General features: G+C 33.6%; 2 protein-coding genes and 2 pseudogenes across 2 annotated transcripts in view; 3 read left to right on the plus strand and 1 right to left on the minus strand.

Moving 5' to 3' along the window:
* LOC149899987 (uncharacterized) overlaps positions 1-20,994 on the minus strand; it is a 45,071-nt gene that overhangs the window by 17,977 nt on the left and 6,100 nt on the right. The window lies entirely within an intron of this gene.
* LOC149899991 (uncharacterized) lies at positions 668-4,514 on the plus strand (annotated as a pseudogene).
* LOC149899992 (uncharacterized) lies at positions 4,514-6,471 on the plus strand. The gene is made up of 3 exons (XM_090113124.1): positions 4,514-5,228; positions 5,506-5,704; positions 6,083-6,471. The coding sequence occupies exons 1-3, from the start codon at positions 5,028-5,030 to the stop codon at positions 6,451-6,453; spliced, it is 771 nt and encodes a 256-aa protein (XP_089969250.1). The 5' UTR covers positions 4,514-5,027; the 3' UTR covers positions 6,454-6,471.
* Positions 13,250-13,853, plus strand: LOC149899993 (uncharacterized; annotated as a pseudogene).

Consider the following 20,994-nt stretch of genomic DNA (forward strand, 5'->3'; position numbering starts at 1 on the left):
GCCTATATATTTATTATTTCGCTCAAGCGTAAGTGGTTTTAGCTATATTTAGTTATAGTACATATTTTGCGTACTGATCGTGTATAGTTTGGAACGAAGAAGCAAGCAACCGCGTTACAAAGTATACACGATCAGTACGCAAAATTCGTGTATATATTGTAATAACAAACTTAAAAACAGCATTACAAAGTATACACGAGCAGTTTCCTATGGTTGCGTTCTGGCTATGTATAGTTTGGAAATACGCGAAAGCGGTAGAATATGTATATAGGATAAATTAGTTTAAGGATAGGTTAAGTGTACAAATATAATATTTATCATACAAAGTTGAAAAGTTTTTTGATAACGAAGATTTGATCATAAGTAATAGTATTTATATGCTGGACAAAATAATAAACATAGTTTTGAAGTAGCTACACAGGAAATGAAAAGCTTTAGTATGGCTCACAGCAAACCAAGTTCGTCAAAGTCGACAGAGTCCTACCGTGGTTTTCATGATGACTGGGAAAATAAATTTTGCTTTATTGAAAGCAAGGCGCATAAACCCATATGTTTACTTTATTCACTACAGTAGCTGTTGCAAAAAAAAAATATAATGCAGAACGGCATTATAAGCAAAATCATAAAAATTTTGAAAAAGAATATCAATTGGACAACAAAACAAAAAATGAAGGTGAAACTTGCTGCACAAGTTTTAAGCCACTCTGTAGCAGCTGGAATGTATTCAAAAATAGCCACGGGTAAGAAAATACATTAAATTTTTTGCTTAGTTTGTACATACTATTTGGCTTATTCACATGATGAATGTTATTATATGAAATGATATTATGTTTCTCTGACACAAAGGCATTATACTCACACACAGCTTGGAGATCATGCCTGATGACGCATAATTACTTGTTACTTCTATTTGTATAGAATAGCTATGACCATTAACCAGTTACTCTTAACTGTACAAGCCTTTACTAACATACCAATAGTTATAGTTTCATATTGAATGATGACAACATAATTGGAATGAATACGTGTTTGGAGTAGGAATTGTTTTAAAAAGGAACATAATGGAAAATATGACATATTATTGTGTTAGTTATCTACATACTTCTATTTTATTCTAAATTTGGATATGTGAATTTTCAGGGGACATGCCGAGTGACGCTACTCCAACAGCTAACTTAATAGCAAAAATGGACATGCTATTTGATAGTGTAAACGCATATACCCCAGATCTAAGAGGCAAAAAGTTTTCAACGAACATAAAAGAAAGGACAGAACACATAGCGTTATTCCGAGAGATGAAAGTTATTTTTAAAAATTTAGTTTTCCTTGAATGTAGAAGTCAACCACCTTCTAAAGAAGGCTGGATATGGACCCTTAATGGGCTAGAATTAGTTTAGGATAGGGCAACGAAACATAAATCTGTTAACCCTTAATTGCATAGTTTATCAAAAATGATAACAGACTTTTTTATGAGTATAACTTCCGAACAAATTATATTTAAGTAACATAACGTTTCTGAACGTTTATTTATGCGTCATTCTTATATTCTGTGAACATGACAAAACGCTAGCTGGGCTGTGATTGGTTGAATTTGACATTACAAACTGCAAGGTCGTAATACTTGCCTAAGTACGAATTTGAATATTTATATCGGTTTATATCCAATAAAAAACAAGTGTATTTTTCTAAAAAAAAATACTTTCTGAAAGGTAAGGTAGATATTTTCTTATGGCTTTTTTATTTTAAAAAAATATTCAAGGCATGGTACTAATTTTGCCTTGGCATCTTGATATAAAGTCAATACCGATTTGAATGACATTTATTATGGTCTGAACGCAATTCATTAATTTTTAACCCATCCAAGACAAAGTTTATGATATTAGGTAATCCAAAAATAATCAATAAAATTAATCAATTTGATATAAATGTATTCATTAATAATAGAAAACTTGACGAGAACTTAAGATTCGAGAAACATAAATACCATTATTTCCAACTGCTTTTATCGACTTAAGACACTGTATAGAATACGAAAATATATTGACACTTCTCTCCGTATTCGACTTTGTGACGCGCTTGTACTATCCAAGTTTAATTATACTGACACAATGTATGGATCTAGATTGCTCTCACGGACAAAAGCAGCAATTCAACGTGTACAAAATGCTTGTGCACGTTATTGCTGGAATATACCGCCTCGAACTCATGTTAGTCCATACTTAAAAAGTGCTAAAATATTAAATATGGAAGCCCGAAGGCGCTTACATTTTGCCACTCTTCTTTTCGGTGTAATGCAAACCAAAGTCCCATCATACCTATAACAAAAACTTGCCTAGATGGTTGAGCGCAGTGCCCTATGCTATCAAACAAGATCAGCATTTCAAAAGCTGGCCATACCTAGACACCACTCCGCAGGGTTCAAGGGAAGTTTCCGATACAGTGCCACCAAGTGTTGGAATAACCTTCCACCACCACCAAATCTGCGCAATAAGGAAAATTTTCGACGCAAATATCGAAATTATTTACTTTTCAACCCTCCATAAGGACTTGGTGGCGCTGAGTGTAACTTCCTTTGTAAATATGTCATTTATTTTTTTGTATTGTGTTCAAGATTAAAAAAGGTGATGTTTCAGTTTAAGTTTCTTTATTTCAATTGTTTTTACTTAAGTGTGATTGCATGATTTGCTTTGTTTTTGATTGATTGATTCATGTCAGTTCCGTTTGACCATCGCCTATCACTGGATGAACAGATGTGCTCAACAAAGATAGGTCATTTTATGAAGCAATATTTGCCAAAAAAGCCTCACAAATGGGGATTCAAATTACACGTGCTTTGTTGCCCCATGGGCTACGCCTATACTTTTAAAATTTATTCAGGGACTCATAATCTCCAAAGGCTACCTAAAGAGCCCGACTTAGGAGTAGTTTCAAACACAGTCATACGTTTGCTTCGACCGAGGAATATAAATCATATTATATTTTTCGATAACTTCTATACGAATTTGTCACTATTCCATTACTTATTCAATGAAGGAATTTGCTTGGGCACAGTACAGAAAAATAGACTGGGAAAAACATGCAAATTACCTGAGAAGAAAGACATTCTCAAACCATCAGTACCGAGAGGGTCATACGATGAAAATGTTACTACATTTGATGGGGTTGAATTTTCTGCCACCAGTTGGAAGGATGATAAACAGGTGCTATTGCTCTCCACGTATGCTGGCTCAGAACCTATAGATACAATAAAAAGATACGACAAAAAGCTAAAGAAGAGCATTGTCATAACTTGCCCAAAAGCTATACGCGAATATGGGTAGCGTTGACACAATGGATAGTTATTTGGGTAGATATAGAATTAGAATGAAATCCAAAAAATGGATTCATAGTCTCTTTTATCACATGTTGGATATCATGGCAGTCATCAACAGCTGGATTTTGTACAAAAAACTTTGCTGAGACCAAAGCTGGCTGCCCAAACGTTACCGCCTGACGACGTACGTTTTGACTGTGTTAGGCATGAAAAATCTTATGGTTCCAAAAGGAACAGGTGTAAATATGCTCATTGCAAAAAAACTCACGTCAGTCATGTGTGAGAAATGCAATATATCACTCAGTGATAACCTCAATAATAACTATTTCAGGGTTTTCCATACAATTTAATTAAATCTTTTTTATGTGCTTACTGCATTATTTATCAAAAATGATAACAACCTATTTTCAATAATAAATAAAGTTTAAATATTCCAATGATTTTTTAAATATTTTTCCCGTATTTTAGACCCCTCGTTTCATAATATAATATTTTTTTTACAAAAAATTATGCATTTAAGGGTTAAATTTTGTAATTTTATATTGTATCTTAATTTATTTTGTATTTGTTGTAGTGCCATGTGGAATTGGAAAAAAGTATTCAATCGACTGGGAACTGAGGAGCAGTGTTTTCAGTTTTCAGTAGAAAGAAATCTGATACCTGCAGAAAAGCAATGCAGCTATCACAGACGACCAATGACACTGTCATCTGAGTCGACGCAGTCAGGTCAGTTAGGGAGATTTCGGTGCAGAAAAAGCAACTGTCGAAACAAATCTATCAGCCGTGCCTTGGGCACATGGTTTGGACATTAGTATTCCAAATGATGTACGCGTGCAGTGAGGGCCTAACATATCATTTGGCACAGAAGGAAATTAGCTTCTGAAAATGAACCAGTACTCTCTGCAAAAACAGTTGCTGACTGGTACAGTTACTGCAGAGAAACAGTAATAGTCATTTATGAATTAGAACATTTAGAGAGTACTGGGAAGATTGGGGGATAAATAAAATAGTTAAAATTGATGAATCAAAGTTTGGTAGAAGGAAATATAATAGAGGGAGACATATTGAAGGCCACTGGGTTATTGGGATGATTGAAGTGTGTCCCGATAATGACAGATCAGCGGAGATATTGGTGCCACTGATTAAGAAACATGTTCAGGAAGGCTCTATCATCCACACTGATTACTGGACATTAGTTTGAGGCCGAGATTCATAGATCGCACTTTATCTTTACTTTGATGGAAAGATCTACTTTCCCCCAAAAATATATTTCTTAGTCGTGTCAAGCTCATCTTTACTTTCCAAAAACTATACTTTACTTAGTAAAGGCTAAGGAGCCGATAATCATGACTTTGGTCTCAAAGTAAACTTTACATGACTATGCGTATAAATCATGTAGGCCTTCATTTTAAACCAATTTCCTAGAACAGAAACACATTTTAATATGGTTGGGTTATAGATTGAAACGTCATGTCGATTTGAGTGACATTTTTTTGTTGATGTGTTGATCGTTGCATCGTTTCGTTTGGCTTTTATCATTATTATATTTTTCTGACGAAATTTGCTGTGTCTACCGGTTTTTGATATTTCTACAATAATCTTCCCGACCCTGGCTTGTTATAACGGACTTGATACTGCTACCTGACTGACAATTACCTTTTGCAAATTCTACCTGTTTACCGATCCTGCCTTTGTTTTCGACCCTTGCCTGTTTATGGACCCCGACTACGCTAGAATGGAAAAAAAAAAGCCTCCGCACACCGAATACGAAAAGCAACTCTTAATAGAGTTGGTGCAACCACTTGTAACAACACTTGACTGTAGAAAGACTGACGGCGTTACTGTGAAGAAGAAGCATGAGGCTTGGGAGAAACTAACAGTGGAATTCAATAGCTCTCGAAATATAAACCATCCGGTAAGTAGTTTAATATATTTATGTAGATTTATCGTATTGTATGTTTTTTAAATTTTAGCAAATTGACATATTGTATGTAGGTAATTTAAATGTACTACTGTACATTCCTATTATTAAAGGTACATTAGACCATGTATTTAATAATAAGCCATGTAAAATAATATCTATATGCTTTGTAAGGAATTCATAAATAAATATATAAATATTTTTCTCGAATATTGTACATAAAACTGTCTAAGAACTTAAATGACTGAAATGTTTAATTGCATTATTTTAGGTTACTTCAAAACAAATGAAGAAGATGTGGCAAAATCTGAAATCAAAAGCCAGAGATGCAAAAACAATTGCCAACCAGTCAAAAAAGACTGGAGGAGGCCCACAACCACCTCAAATAGGGGCACTAGAAAGTCAAGTTTTGGCCGTTATGCCAAATGTGATGCCAACAATCGCTGTGGATATTGATAGCGACATGATGTGTAAGTAAATTTAGTTATTGTTAAAAATTTAGAAATTCATAGCATTGATTCACAGTTATTGTAAGAAGAGAATGAGTTATTGATAAATAATTTCTTTGGAGAAAACCTAATACCTAATTGAACCCAACACCTCATGAACAGCAGTCATACACACTGTTTGTGGCTTACTAATGCATCAGTCTACAGCAATATCATTCAATCAGATCATATTAAATATTTGCTGTACATAATATTAAAAGAAACTTTTTTCATTAATACCCAATTACCTACCTAATTACATAGTTATTGAATCCATTTCGACACATACTTGGTTGAAGAAACACTTTATTTATTATTTAAAGTAAAATACCTAATCATTTCAAATCTTCTGCTTAATAGATGTGGAAGACCACGAAACCGAAGCAGATGATGACAGTTCTGCTTGGCTTCCCATTAAAAACAGGGTGACAGAGCTGGAAGTTATCCCAGCACAGTCCCAAGACAACGGAGAACAGCCATCAGCCTCAAGTCAAGAGCCTGCTTCTTCAACTATTACAACAAGAGGGTCAAGCAAAAGAAAAGAGCATAATGAGGAAGTGGAAACGCTCGATGGAGTAAGAAAAAAAATTTACAAGAGAGAACTCCAGCATATGGAAGAAAGATTCGAGTTGGAGAAAAAATTATTACTAGAAAAACATGAAAAGGAAATGGAAATCCTAGAAATAAAAAAGCTTATAGCACTTAAGGAATTAAATTTATTAAATAAATAATTATTATTTCTTCATAATTATGGTTATTTTGGTTTTTTTTATATAGACCACCTAAACCTTATAAATTCTGATACTATCATTCAAGTAAACTTTACATGTACATACATGAATTCTTTTTTTTTTTGTTATAAAATTCTACAAACCCATGAAATACAATAAAATATGAAATAATAATATAACAAAAGTATTCATAAATTTTAAAGAAAAAGTAGATGAAATTCTGCACAGAATAATCAAAACACATCACATTGTTCAAGAAAATATATTTTATAATTATATATATATAAAATTACAATTCTAGACAATCTCTTTTAGTTTTTTAAACTATCAATCAATACACAATCTCTTTGTTTTTTAAACTAATTAAATTGAGCTATAACAGCTTGTCTCATGGCGAGACCTTGAGCAGAAGAAGGGATCACTGGTCTTATTTCCATTTGCTGTGGTGGAATCAGATTTTCATTTTCCTCATAATTGTCCCCATAGGCAATACCAATGTTATGAAGAACAGCGCAGGCTATTATTATATTTGTTGTAGTCCTCAGCTTGGTGCGGAGCCCCAGTTGTAGACATGGAAACTTCCTTTTCCATACACCAAAAAACCTTTCAATTATGTTTCTGGTCCTTACTTGAGCATAATTGTAATTAATTTCTGCTCTAGTAGTTGCTTGCAGAAGTGGTGTTAGCATAAATGTCAAGGAAGGGTATCCACTATCACCAACAATAATGCCATTAATCTCACCTCTGGAAAATTGTCTGAAGGCACGGGAATTTCTAAAAATTCTACTGTCATGGGAGCTCCCTGGCCATCGTACTACAATATCAAAAATCTCCATATTTGGGCCTGTTATCACTTGAGTGTTAATAGAAAATATACCTTTCCTGTTTCTATAGGCCTCCGAGTGATTGACATTTCTAGGTCTATTAATTTTAATATGGGTGCAGTCAATTGCCGCGATAATATTATTCAATCCACGACGGGTAGGACTTCTGCCTAGTTGTTCGAATTGATTTTTTATAATTTGTTGTTGTTCTCTATTTGGGAAGTGTATGTATCTTGGTAACTGTTTAGCTAATGCCAAAGATACTTGGGCTATAACCCTACAAACCGTAGGCTGGCTTATGCTTATAATATCTCCACACACAGTCTGAAAACAAGAAAAAGAGAGACATTTATATTTTTACAGTAATATAATGTTTATACAGAAATCTCTTGGTATGTTAGACAAAAAGCCAGGTAGAAAAGAACTTGTATTGCCTACATAATAGATAATCCTTTCAGTGAACTAAGTAGGTACAAGTAAAATAGGAAAGATCATAGAGGATTTCATGAAAGATAGATAAAAAAGATTTTATAAAAAATAAAACAATTAGGTACCTGGAAGCTCCCAGTAGCATAAAATCGTAAAGCTATCAATAATTTTATTCTAGCTGTTAGTGGAAGTCCTCTGTTGCCAACAGACGTGTGGATGTCTCTTTCAATTTGAGGTAAGATAACATTTTCCACGGTGTGCTTGGTGAACCTATATCTGCCCTTGAACTCATCAGCTCCATAGTAATCAAAGGGATCTTGATTGTACATATTTCTAAAATACACTCGGGGTTTGGCGAGTCTTCGTGCACGATTATCAGCAGCGTCTACCGCAGCTCCAATATTTTCAATTCGATCGAAAAGTTGGTCAATCCTTTCAACGTGATGCATATCGAGCAGCAAGAAAGCAACAAGTTGAGCCGATATCGGGAGTCCAAAATTAATGCGTAGGTCGAAAGTAAACAAGAGGTGAGCAGGTATCGAGTCCAAAAGTAATGCGTAGGTCGAAAGTAAAATAAAGATGTAGGTAAGTATTAATATAAACTTAATTGTGCAAGCAGCAAACAGAACGTCAAAGTCGAGAAAAAACAAGAACGTCATTACGTCAGTCGTCAACGATGTTTCGTTTCATTCCACCTACATAATGTTTTTTTTTCTAAACATTTAATTTTTGATATAAAATAATAATGTTATTATTATATATGTTTTTTATTTAAATATAACTTTTTTTAATAATATGTTCTCAAAAACATAAATTATGCGTATAACGTAACAGTTACACGTCTTTACCCTGTACTTTACTTTGGGGCCGTACTTTTCTAAGGAAAGTCAAGCAATTGTCTCTGAAATTAAATATGTTGAAAGTAAACTTCGGTCATACAAAGTTTACTTTGTGAAGACTCTTTTGCGGTAAAGTAAAGTCGCGACTGTGAATCTGGGCCTGAGTCTTCCTGAACATGGATACATTCATAAAAGAGTAAATCATAGTGATCCCACGAATAAATTTGTGGCACCAGACGGGACACACACCCAAAGAATAGAGAGCCAGTGGCGGGGTCTCAAAAGAGCATTTCGCCAAGAACATAATAAGGGAGATTTTACAGATTGGTTAATCGAATATTCATGGCGAAGAAAAATTAGAATTAATCATAGAGACCCCTTTGAGGAATTATTGAAAGCGGTAGAATATGTATATAGGATAAATTAGTTTAAGGATAGGTTAAGTGTACAAATATAATATTTATCATACAAAGTTGAAAAGTTTTTTGATAACGAAGATTTGATCATAAGTAATAGTATTTATATGCTGGACAAAATAATAAACATAGTTTTGAAGTAGCTACATAGGAAATGAAAAGCTTTAGTATGGCTCACAGCAAACCAAGTTCGTCAAAGTCGACAGAGTCCTACCGTGGTTTTCATGATGACTGGGAAAATAAATTTTGCTTTATTGAAAGCAAGGCGCATAAACCCATATGTTTACTTTATTCACTACAGTAGCTGTTGCAAAAAAAAATATAATGCAGAACGGCATTATAAGCAAAATCATAAAAATTTTGAAAAAGAATATCAATTGGACAACAAAACAAAAAATGAAGGTGAAACTTGCTGCACAAGTTTTAAGCCACTCTGTAGCAGCTGGAATGTATTCAAAAATAGCCACGGGTAAGAAAATACATTAAATTTTTTGCTTAGTTTGTACATACTATTTGGCTTATTCACATGATGAATGTTATTATATGAAATGATATGTTTCTCTGACACAAAGGCATTATACTCACACACAGCTTGGAGATCATGCCTGATGACGCATAATTACTTGTTACTTCTATTTGTATAGAATAGCTATGACCAGTTACTCTTAACTGTACAAGCCTTTACTAACATACCAATAGTTATAGTTTCATATTGAATGATGACAACATAATTGGAATGAATACGTGTTTGGAGTAGGAATTGTTTTAAAAAGGAACATAATGGAAAATATGACATATTATTGTGTTATAGTAGAGCCATTTTAATAGGCAACATTTGACAGTTCAACAAAATTCAACAACGTAACCTAGTAACGACGACATAGATATTTCGTTTTGTTGTAATTGAGTATTTGAATTAAAAATTTTTTTGTGATAAATGGAAAGATTATATATTAGTTTTATAGCAAAACTGTTTTTATTTTTATTTTTTTGCAATAATTCAAAAGTTATTTCAAAATAAAAATTAGTCTTTGAATCCAGTACCGAAGACACGCCGGCAACTCCCGAAGCGTCACCCAAGCGCGTGTGACGTCATAATGTTAATTTTCACTCATTGCAGTTGATAGAACAATAAATATAGTTTGAAATACTTAACAGGATAATAATAAATTTATGAAATTATTGTATTGTTACCGGGTTTTTATAAGTATACAAAATTTTAAATTAAATCCGTCGGTTTATAGTGGGTCTAAATCGAATCGAAAGGAGAATTGGTTACATACAAACATATGTTTTAAGCTGATCCTGGCGATCCTTATCAGGATAAATTTATGATATTATTGTATTGTCATCGGACCTTGACAAGTGTTCAAAATTTGAACAAAATCCGTCGGTTTTAAGTGGGTCAAAATCGAGTCGAAACTTCGAAAGGATTCTGTTACATACAAACATACAGGTGAAGCTAATAAAAGCGTGTTAATACAGTGTTTTGATCTATTTAATTTTGTTGTCATTATTAAATTACATATTAAATATATTAATTGTTAATTATATTACTTAAATTTATATTAAAAATGGCGAACCTCAAAAGTTATCGTTTTGTACCATTATGTACGAATACTACAAAGGCAACTCCTGACAAAAATCGGTGATCATAAATATATCAACATCTATTCTTGATGATTCTTATTTTTTTCGTAACTAACTAACTAATTCGGAACCAACTAACAAATCGTATTTTAGCAATAAACTTTCAATATTATTGTCTAGTCACGTGTAATAGCCGTAAACGCTATGTACTGCAGTTAATACATAGCTATAACATTATGACGTCACAACTGTGGTGACCAGTCATGGCGCGTTTGTAGTCACGTGATTCTAATTCAAATTTCATCAATTTTTAATTGCTTATAATTAACGGAAAAAAATTTTTTTGAAGTTATTTGTATTAAATATCAATATTATTAATAATAAAGTTTCAAAATACATAAAAAAAATCAATATTTTTTTTTAATTCAAATACTCAATTGCACATTTGCTTAACTTTTTTCAATTATGATTACATATTTATAATAATAATGACCGATGCAACTAATTTTAGGATTTGATTTTACTGATAAACCATTCTAAACATAATAAACATTTTCTTATTTAAAGAACTGACGTCGCTACAATTTTGTGTCAATAAACCTTTTTTCTTTTTAAATACCAGAGACGTTACTCTAAAAATCGAAATCTGACATCTAGAATCGAATGCATTGATTACTTGGGAATAAAAATCATCATAAATTATTGACATTGTGTTTCAAGTTCGATTGACAAATGTTTCAAGTCCGTATCGATTAATTCGCTTTAATCGATGTTTTTAAGCAGGTTACCACCCTATGAAGATAAAATTGATAGACGTCAAATGTTGCCTATTAAATTGGCTCAACTATAGTTATCTACATACTTCTATTTTATTCTAAATTTGGATATGTGAATTTTCAGACAGACATTTCAGACATGCCGAGTGACGCTACTCCAACAGCTAACTTAATAGCAAAAATGGACATGCTATTTGATAGTGTAAACGCATATACCCCAGATCTAAGAGGCAAAAAGTTTTCAACGAACATATAGTACGACATAAAAGAGATGAAATTAATTATTTTGGAACTAATTCGTTTTTCATTACCTGGCAACCCTGAATTGGCAAAATTTGTTGTTTTTTTCGTGAAGTGGAGAATTATTGAGATAAAATTGTTATTTAGAACAAGAAATTTAAATAAAAAAGGAGACATCACGAAAAAGGTTAAACGTAGCGGTGTCCGTGATGTGGTGTATAAAGTTTTTATTCGGTGTTTGTCCGAATTTCAAGCTGGAAATTTATTGACTGATTTGGAAAACGTTTACAAACGTACAGCAGAATATACCGGTAAGATTCCATTTATTTTTGCTCAGTACTACGTAAAATAGAATATTCCATTAGTGACGAGTGTTTAATGTATGTATGTATGGCGATTATTACGTTTTCGCAATTTAATTTGAGGTTATTTGTATGTAAACAAAAACTAGTTTTTATAGTGCGACCAGCACAATTTGAGTCAAGAAGTTATATCCAATCCAACCAGCCTCAAATAAAGTACCTAGTTTAGATTTTACTACATAGTTTAGTGATAACTGTTTTCATACAGCTATCTATCTATTAATCAATCAAACCATAAGAAAAAAATCATATTTACTGTATCATATTTACAGATACTGAAGATGCCCCGTACCCTCTTGCCAGTACTTCGAAACAGAGTGATGATCAGTCCTTTGAAGGAGTAGAATATTTAGATTTTGATGAATTATATTAATGTACAAAATTTATCTACAAAAAAAATAAAAATATGTGGTTTTCAAATCGCCTTGTTTTTTTCTACCCGACGGACCCAGAAAGAGGGTAATGTGTTTGAGCTGCATGTATGCTTGTTTGTTTGTATGTTTGATTCTATGTGCGCCTCTGCAGTCTAAACACTTGACCGATTTTTATAAAATAACTAATTCCAAATACATTTAAGTAAAATTTGACCTAGGTAGGTCAATTAAAATACCAATGTATTTTTGTCTTAAATTACACTATTGCTACAATGAAACAATTATAACGGTTTAAATCGCGGTATTTATTTTAGATTATATTATATAGATTTTTGGATTTTTATTCTATAGTATCAAGATCGCTTGCGTCGCAGTATCAGTGTTGCTATATGAGCGACGGTGGCGCCCTCATTTATTTTCATCTCTTTTGTGTCGCACTGTAAAAGAAAGGACAGAACACATAGCGTTATTCCGAGAGATGAAAGTTATTTTTAAAAATTTAGTTTTCCTTGAATGTAGAAGTCAACCACCTTCTAAAGAAGGCTGGATATGGACCCTTAATGGGTTAGAATTAGTTTAGGATTATTGGGCAACGAAACATAAATCTGTTAAATTGTGTAATTTTATATTGTATCTTAATTTATTTTGTATTTGTTGCAGTGCCATGTGGAATTGGAAAAAAGTATTCAATCGACTGGGAACTGAGGAGCAGTGTATTCAGTTTTCAGTAGAAAGAAATCTGATACCTGCAGAAAAGTAATGCAGCTATCACAGACGACCAATGACACTGTCATCTGAGTCGACGCAGTCAGGTCAGTTAGGGAGATTTCGGTGCAGAAAAAGCAACTGTCGAAACAAATCTATCAGCCGTGCCTTGGGCACATGGTTTGGACATTAGTATTCCAAATGATGTACGCGTGCAGTTAGGGCCTAACATATCATTTGGCACAGAAGGAAATTAGCTTCTGAAAATGAACCAGTACTCTCTGCAAAAACAGTTGCTGACTGGTACAGTTACTGCAGAGAAACAGTAATAGTCATTTATGAATTAGAACATTTAGAGAGTACTGGGAAGATTGGTGGGATAAATAAAATAGTTCAAATTGATGAATCAAAGTTTGGTAGAAGGAAATATAATAGAGGGAGACATATTGAAGGCCACTGGGTTATTGGGATGATTCAAGTGTGTCCCGATAATGACAGATCAGCGGAGATATTGGTGCCACTGATTAAGAAACATGTTCAGGAAGGCTCTATCATCCACACTGATTACTGGACATGAGTTTAGTCTTCCTGAACATGGATACATTCATAAAAGAGTAAATCATAGTGATCCCACGAATAAATTTGTGGCACCAGACGGGACACACACCCAAAGAATAGAGAGCCAGTGGCGGGGTCTCAAAAGAGCATTTCGCCAAGAACATAATAAGGGAGATTTTACAGATTGGTTAATCGAATATTCATGGCGAAGAAAAATTAGAATTAATCATAGAGACCCCTTTGAGGAATTATTGAAAGCGGTAGAATATGTATATAGGATAAATTAGTTTAAGGATAGGTTAAGTCAATATAAGTATTGAAAGCAAGGCGCATAAACCCATATGTTTACTTTGCTTCGTATAATGTAGAAAGGCATTATAAGCAAAATCATAAAAATGTATAGGTAGCTGAAGACCCAGAATAAGAAAGGCTACTTTTTATCCCGGAAATCCCACAGGAACGGGTACAAGTTTTTCCATACTCAAATCAGTCAAGAACAACTTTTCCTGTTAGTCACGTACACATAAAATCACTACATACTATAAAAATGTATGATTATGGCTTTGATGCGGTTTTGGAAATAAACCTTTGATACTAATTTTATATTTTTTATTGAACCCTCATTGTGTTTTTCGATGGAGAATTTCTTTGAAGTTGTGGACCGCTAATTTTGTTAGATACCAGATTTCTATTGCATAACAAATCCAATCCAATCCAAAACTTCAAGGAACTCTTCGAAAAATACGTGTTTCCAATTTTGAACCTTTTTATCAAGCAAATAAATATAATATCTACCTATATAATATACAGGGTATTCATGTACTTCCCGCCATCGAAGACTATTGGTCAAGTGATCCACTATTACATGTTGTAGAGATAGCTGAAACTATGACATTGCAAAGGTTCCAAAAAATATTGAAATACTTACATGTCAATGACAACATGACAATGCCATACCGTAATGATGAAAACTACGTAAAATTATATAAGTTGCGGCCGCTTATCGATCGGTTGAACAATCTATGTCAACAGAATGCGACGACATCAAACTCACAGTCGATAGATGAGTGCATGGTAAAACTCAAAAAAAAAAGGTCGCTCTAGCCTAAAACAATATTTGCCTATGAAACCCGTGAAAAGAGGCTATAAAATATAATGTAGAGCGGACAGTGATACGGGGTATTTGTATCAATTTCAAGTTTACACAGGCACGACTGATTCTACAGAGACAGGACTGGGAAGTAATGTAAAATCACTCCCTTATTGACAAATGGGTACTCTGGTCATATGGCCTTTGATATCTTCTTTTCTCTTGCAAGATTTATATAATCAAGGGGTTTACAGCACAGCAACGATTAGAAGCGATCCCGTAGATTTACCTATTTTAGTAAAGAAACCTAAACAGACTTGAAACAGAGAAGAAGATCAGAGGATCACAGAAGCTGCTAAAAGGTCAAGTGCTAAACTAAAAAAACTGAAGAAAGAAAAATGGAAGTGGAGAGTCAAGGGGAACGTAGGATTTGCTGTTTGGAAAGATACCAAACAAATGAATGGTGTAAGCACAGCATTCCATCCGAAAGAAAAAAGATTTTGCAACAGAACTATAAAATGCCCTCAGCTTATACCAGAATATACAAAACAGATGGGTGGTGTCGATCGCTTCGACCAAAAAAGAGCTCAATATGCTCAATATAGACGAAGTCGCAAATGAATATTCGTGTCCACACGAATATTCTATTTTTTGATAGATGATGCAATAACCAATGCGTTTATATTATATTTAGTAATAGGCAATATGTTGCTTGTACCTTGTACGTTTGTACAAGTTGTAAACAATAACAGTGTTGAGTTCAGTGTTTACTAGTTTTTTTATGCTTCTTTCGGAGTTTTTATTGTAAAACATTATTTTACCTCCAGTGTTAATATTTTTAATGGCGTGGTTGGTGTTTTTACTTCTCTTGGTTTTCGTTACAAAATAAGGTTGGTGTCTTCATAAGTTTGTTCCAAAGAAAAATAGGGTAAGTACGTTTATTTTCATCCGTCTATTTAATATTTTCTTTTCTCTTCAGAATCATGGCGGAAACATCGAGAAATAGGCAACAACCACCAAAAAAAAACTCTTCAACAAAGATATGAATTACCAAAATTAGAGCGTCCAAAACACGAATTACTAAATAAAAATAGGACCCGTGACGTCTTAAAAGAGAATGACGCTTCATTGCAAATTAAAATTCCCATGGCTCCCAGACCTCCAGATGCTGTCAGATACGACAACACTGGCCATTTCCCAGTATTTGTGTCATACGGTCGCTGCAAATATTGTAAGAAGACGGCTACAACAATGTCAATTGTGTGAAGTGTAACTTAAGACTGTGTTTAGTTTCTAAGAGAAACTGTTTTTATAATTACCATGTTCAAAAATAAATATTTTTTCTAAAATGTTACTGGTATTATTCTTTGCTAATTCATCTTTTATATTATGAGCAATGTTGAAAATACTCAACTACATTTAATGTCCATTTCTACTTAGATGTTTCGTAATGTTGAGTATTCTCAACATATGTTTTCCAAGAATATATATGCTAGATTTTATTTACTATTTTTGGGATCACATATACACCTAATTGAACAAATTAAACTGCCAATAAATTAAAAAATATAAGAAAACTTATCTTGCGAAGTAAAGGGTTGACGTAGTTAATCAAGAGATCGCACGCTTTACCTCAAGCCCTCGTACCGATGCCGAGACTTTGTCACCAACGACGGCCACCGAAGTAAAATCACTAATTAAATCACTTGCTAGTAAAAAGTCCCCAGGCGGAGACTTTTTTTTTTAATTGTATATTGGTATCGAAGTTTAACTCACAACTGTCTCCTGGCCAATTTTACCTTCCCCGCTCAGTGGAAGAAAGCAATTGTGATCGGGATCCACAAACCGGGCAGCTCTCTGGGAAAATCTATAGCCTAGGTACTGTTCAATCTAACAGGCTAGTGAATTGCAAACTGCCGGACAAAAAAAAAGATGAAGTAATCTGTTCCTCATGGAACTTATGAAGAGATGACTGAATTTGACGGTATTGATTTGACAGCAGTTACTTGGAAGGACAATTAAGTTGTAACTTTTCTATCTTCGTATGTTGGAACTGAACCTGTGGGCCAAGTAGAAAGATTTGACAAGGCAAATAAGACTAGAATTAAAATTTCATGCCCACATATAATAAAGAAATATAATGTCCATATGGACACTCTGCCCATATGGGCAGAGTGGACCTAATGGATAGCTTTATTGGGAGGTACCAAATTGCAATGAGAAGCCGAAAGTGGTATCTTCGTATCTTTTACCACTTATTGGACATGACGGTAATAAATTCTTGGCTTGTGTATAAAGATTTAAAAACAACTGAAGCCAATTCATCAGTTCAAAACTTACGTCACTATAGACTAGAACTAGCTGAGGTATTAGCCAAAGTAAATAACTCATTTGAACTCTGCAACAAAAGAGGAAGGCCAAGTAACAGCAACAGTATTGAAATGGAAATACAAGCAAAGTGAAGGAGAGGACCAGCTCAACATATTCCTCCTAAGGACATTAGGACTGATGAATGTTGATCACTGGCCTGGTAATTGAGTTCGCAGCAAAATGCCTGGATACAAGGGATACACGCAAACAAGGTGTGAGAAGTGTGGAGTAGATCTTTGTCTTACCACGACAAAAAAATTGTTTAAAAATTTTCATATTATGTAGTTAGTTATTGTCTAGTGAGTGCATGGGCATGGTGTTGTAGTTCTGCAACATATGGTTTTTAATAAAAATAGGTATGAAAAAAATACTTACGATTTTTTTAAATAATTTTTCCCTGAATCAGAAAGAATTCGTCGAAGTCGAATGAATGGAGAGTTCTACGTAAAGAAAGGCTACGTCCGTACCATTTCCGTCGAGTGCAAGATATACGAGAACCGGACTATACAATTAGTGCTACATTCGTGCTCGTGTATGTCTAGAAATGTCCGCCAAGACTATAATTTCCTATAAAAATTAAGTGGTCGGACGAAGCCAAATTTACTCGGGCTGAATCGAAATCGAATGAATTGGAATCACCAATCACCGGAATGACCACTAATCCTATAGCTGTGCGTCCAAGCGGTGTCCTGCATGAATTTTCAGTGAATATGTGGGCAGCAATCATTCATGACCGGCTTATTGGAGAATAGCTAGATAGCAACATATGGGCAACAACGGGCAGAGATTTTTAGAGTTTCTGCAGACTCAGTACTTTGAGATACTGCAAGATCTGCCCATATTAGTAGGAAGCCACGTGTGGTTCCAGGCCACGCCTCCAAATCATACTGCGCTCATCCAGCCAATCGACAAAAATATTATTCAAAAAATTAAGGTGAAGTATTAAAATTGACATAACAAGAGCGATAAAATTTGCTTCAAGAATTACTTAATAGTTTCCCGTTGGTTTATGTCCAATCTTTTTGTGTACTCCTATCGCACTAACCTTGAGTAGCACAAGAATAGGCGACGTCGTCAGTTACTTAAATGAAAACAAGAAACAGTCATCATTAAAATTCAATCTGGAATGAACCAATTGGTAAAGAACTTGTAAGTTTTAATATCTTATTTAGCATATTAAAATTCAGCATAATCATAATAATATGCATTTTAGAATTTAGATTATTAACACATTGAACGCCGTGGTGGTCACCGGTGACCACCTCTATACTTTTCCTATGGGCTGACGCCAATTTACGATTTCAACAAATTTTACACATTATATTTAATTGGCCCATATGGTTCAAAATAGCCAAAAACCTCAATCTAAATAATTATTTTTTATTACTATCCAAAGAATTAACAAAATAATTGCTGACGTCCACCGGTGACCACCACGGCGCACGCCGCACAGTGGGTCGAAACTGCTATTTGCGGACAAAGCAACTTTTTTTGTCAAAATCAATTTTAAAAAATGCCCATCGATAGATCTTATCTTACTTATGAAGACATGTTATTAAAAGTTTTTGTGTAAGACTTGCGGTTTCTCAGAAAAAAAATGTTTTCTAATTTTGTTGTATGAAAAGGGACTTTAAGTGGTCGTTTTCCAGTAAGTCTTGCGAGGTCTTGTGTCGAAACCATTTTAGTATCATTGTTTGGCTCTCTGACTATAATCCCACACTATGGGCGCGCACCCAAACTTGCCCGTTCAATCAATATTTAAATTCAAAAATTTAATAAAAAATTCAATTTAAAATCAATGTTATTGTTTTTTAAATGCTAAATTTGATCAATTTTAATACAAATTTGTAAAATTTACTTTAAATTTAGAAACTTATAATAACTTTGACATAAAATATATACAATTATAAACTGAAATATTGAAGCATTCTTATAAAAAAAGTCAGGATGAAGCGTAACTAGCACTATCAATAAATACAAACAGCATTTCAAAATATATGTATAAAATTTAAGCTTTTAATAAAATATAGAAATTTTTTTTTAATATTATTCAAAATGATGCTATAAAATGAAATGAAAAAACCAAAAAGACAAAAATATGCAGGTGATTATCTTATTTTGCAATGTTATTAGGCTGGTAACTTTGTTAATGATCTGTAAGTATATGTCGTATTATGAGCAGATAGGTAATCACAGTTTGTCTAATTACATTGTTATGATTCTTCTGTTTTTATGTGACAAACAACTCAATTACCGTGTTATTAAGGAAAGGGAAGAATTGTAGCATATATAAAGAATTTTAATTTAAATCAAATCAGTAAGAGATACGTACTTACTACCAAGGCATCTCGTGCAGTTCATAAAAAATTTTGTGCTATGGAAAGTCTAGTGAATAATATCGATTTGTTCATGGTGCTAAGAGAAAAAGTTGGTTCCTTTTCTGATAATAAAAAACTATGTGAATATCTAAAGCAGACGTTAAATTTCAATTGGACGGAAGAAAATAGTGCAACGCTTTTGAAGTTTTGTCGTAAATTTTGTTCAAATATTTCTGGTAGATGGGAAAGGTCACATAGAACATTTTCTAATTTTGTGAAAAGAAATGGAGATTGGTTAGAGAGCGCCATTATATGGCCTAAAGATATCATCCCCCAAGAAGAGCAAAATCCTCAAAATTATGATACAAATGAAAATTTAGAAAATTTGGCACCCTCTCAAATAGAGCCAGTAGCTTCAACTTCTTCTTCACTCTATTCACCACGAAAACCATTTGAAGAGTTAGGTGATAGGCAAAAACGAAGACGTGTTGAGCAATTGAGCAAGTCACTGTCACCACAAGAACTGCAAAAATCTACTTTGCAAAGTTTTAAAAGTTGCGGAAATGAAGAATTAGGAAAAATAATGTCTCATTTACTAAGCAACCCCGAAGATATTGAAAAAGTGAAGACTTGCTTAGATCACAAAAATAGAGATAACAGTTATACGCCTGAAAAAGCATTAGCTTTATTAATTTCATTAAATTTATCAAAGTGGCAGTATATTAATTTACGTGACTCTGCAAGTGAACAAGGTGTCCATATTTATCCTTCATACCACAAGATAAAGCAAGCAAAATTAAGTTGTTACCCCTCAAAAGAGGACGTCACAATAACAGAAGATGGAGCTTGTATCAAACTCCAGGCCTTACTTGATTTAACTGTATACAGATTATTGGAAGCACTAGAATTTGATTTATTAAAAAAAATCTGATTTGACTCTAATCTGCAAATGGGGTTTCGATGGAGCTTCAAGCCAGAGCAACTACAAGCAAAAATCAAGCGAAACAGAGTTGGACGATTCGAGTGTTTTTATGGCGAGCTTAGTTCCTATTAGACTTCTACACGGTGAAAGTATAACATGGGAGAATGACCGACCTTCCTCTACGTTTATTGTCGCCCAATCCGATTTAAGTTCATGAAAGAAAGTGAGCAGGCAGTACTTCTTGAAAAAACAGATATAGACAATGAAATAGAAGCTCTCGAACCCTTTCAACTACAGGAAGTCACCGTTAAACATCAACTAATGAAGACAATGATCGATGGAAAGATTACATCGTACATATCAGAGACTTCAGCAGCTGTGTGTGACATATGCAAAGCAAAACCTTCTGAGATGAACAATTTAAATAACTTACATCGTAGAGTAAAACATGAAGACATGTACAAATACGGACTCTCTTCGTTGCATTCCTGGATTCGATGTATGGAATGTTTGCTTCATATAGGTAAGTACCTAATCAATTCATTTATGACTGTCAGTGATAAATTAAATAATTAAAACGTTTACAACACCTCTAACGAGGTAAAAAACATCTATGCTATGAGTACTCATTTGTGGCAAAAAAATAATATGTCTACATGCCTATTGCCTAGTTATAATATGATATAGTATTTATTTTTGTATAATAAGTCATATAATTAATTATTTCT

The sequence above is a fragment of the Colias eurytheme genome, chromosome 19 (genome assembly GCF_061535395.1).
Source record: "Colias eurytheme isolate Ceu_HAF_F1 chromosome 19, ilColEury1 Martin Lab GWU primary, whole genome shotgun sequence".
NCBI lineage: Eukaryota > Metazoa > Arthropoda > Insecta > Lepidoptera > Pieridae > Colias > Colias eurytheme.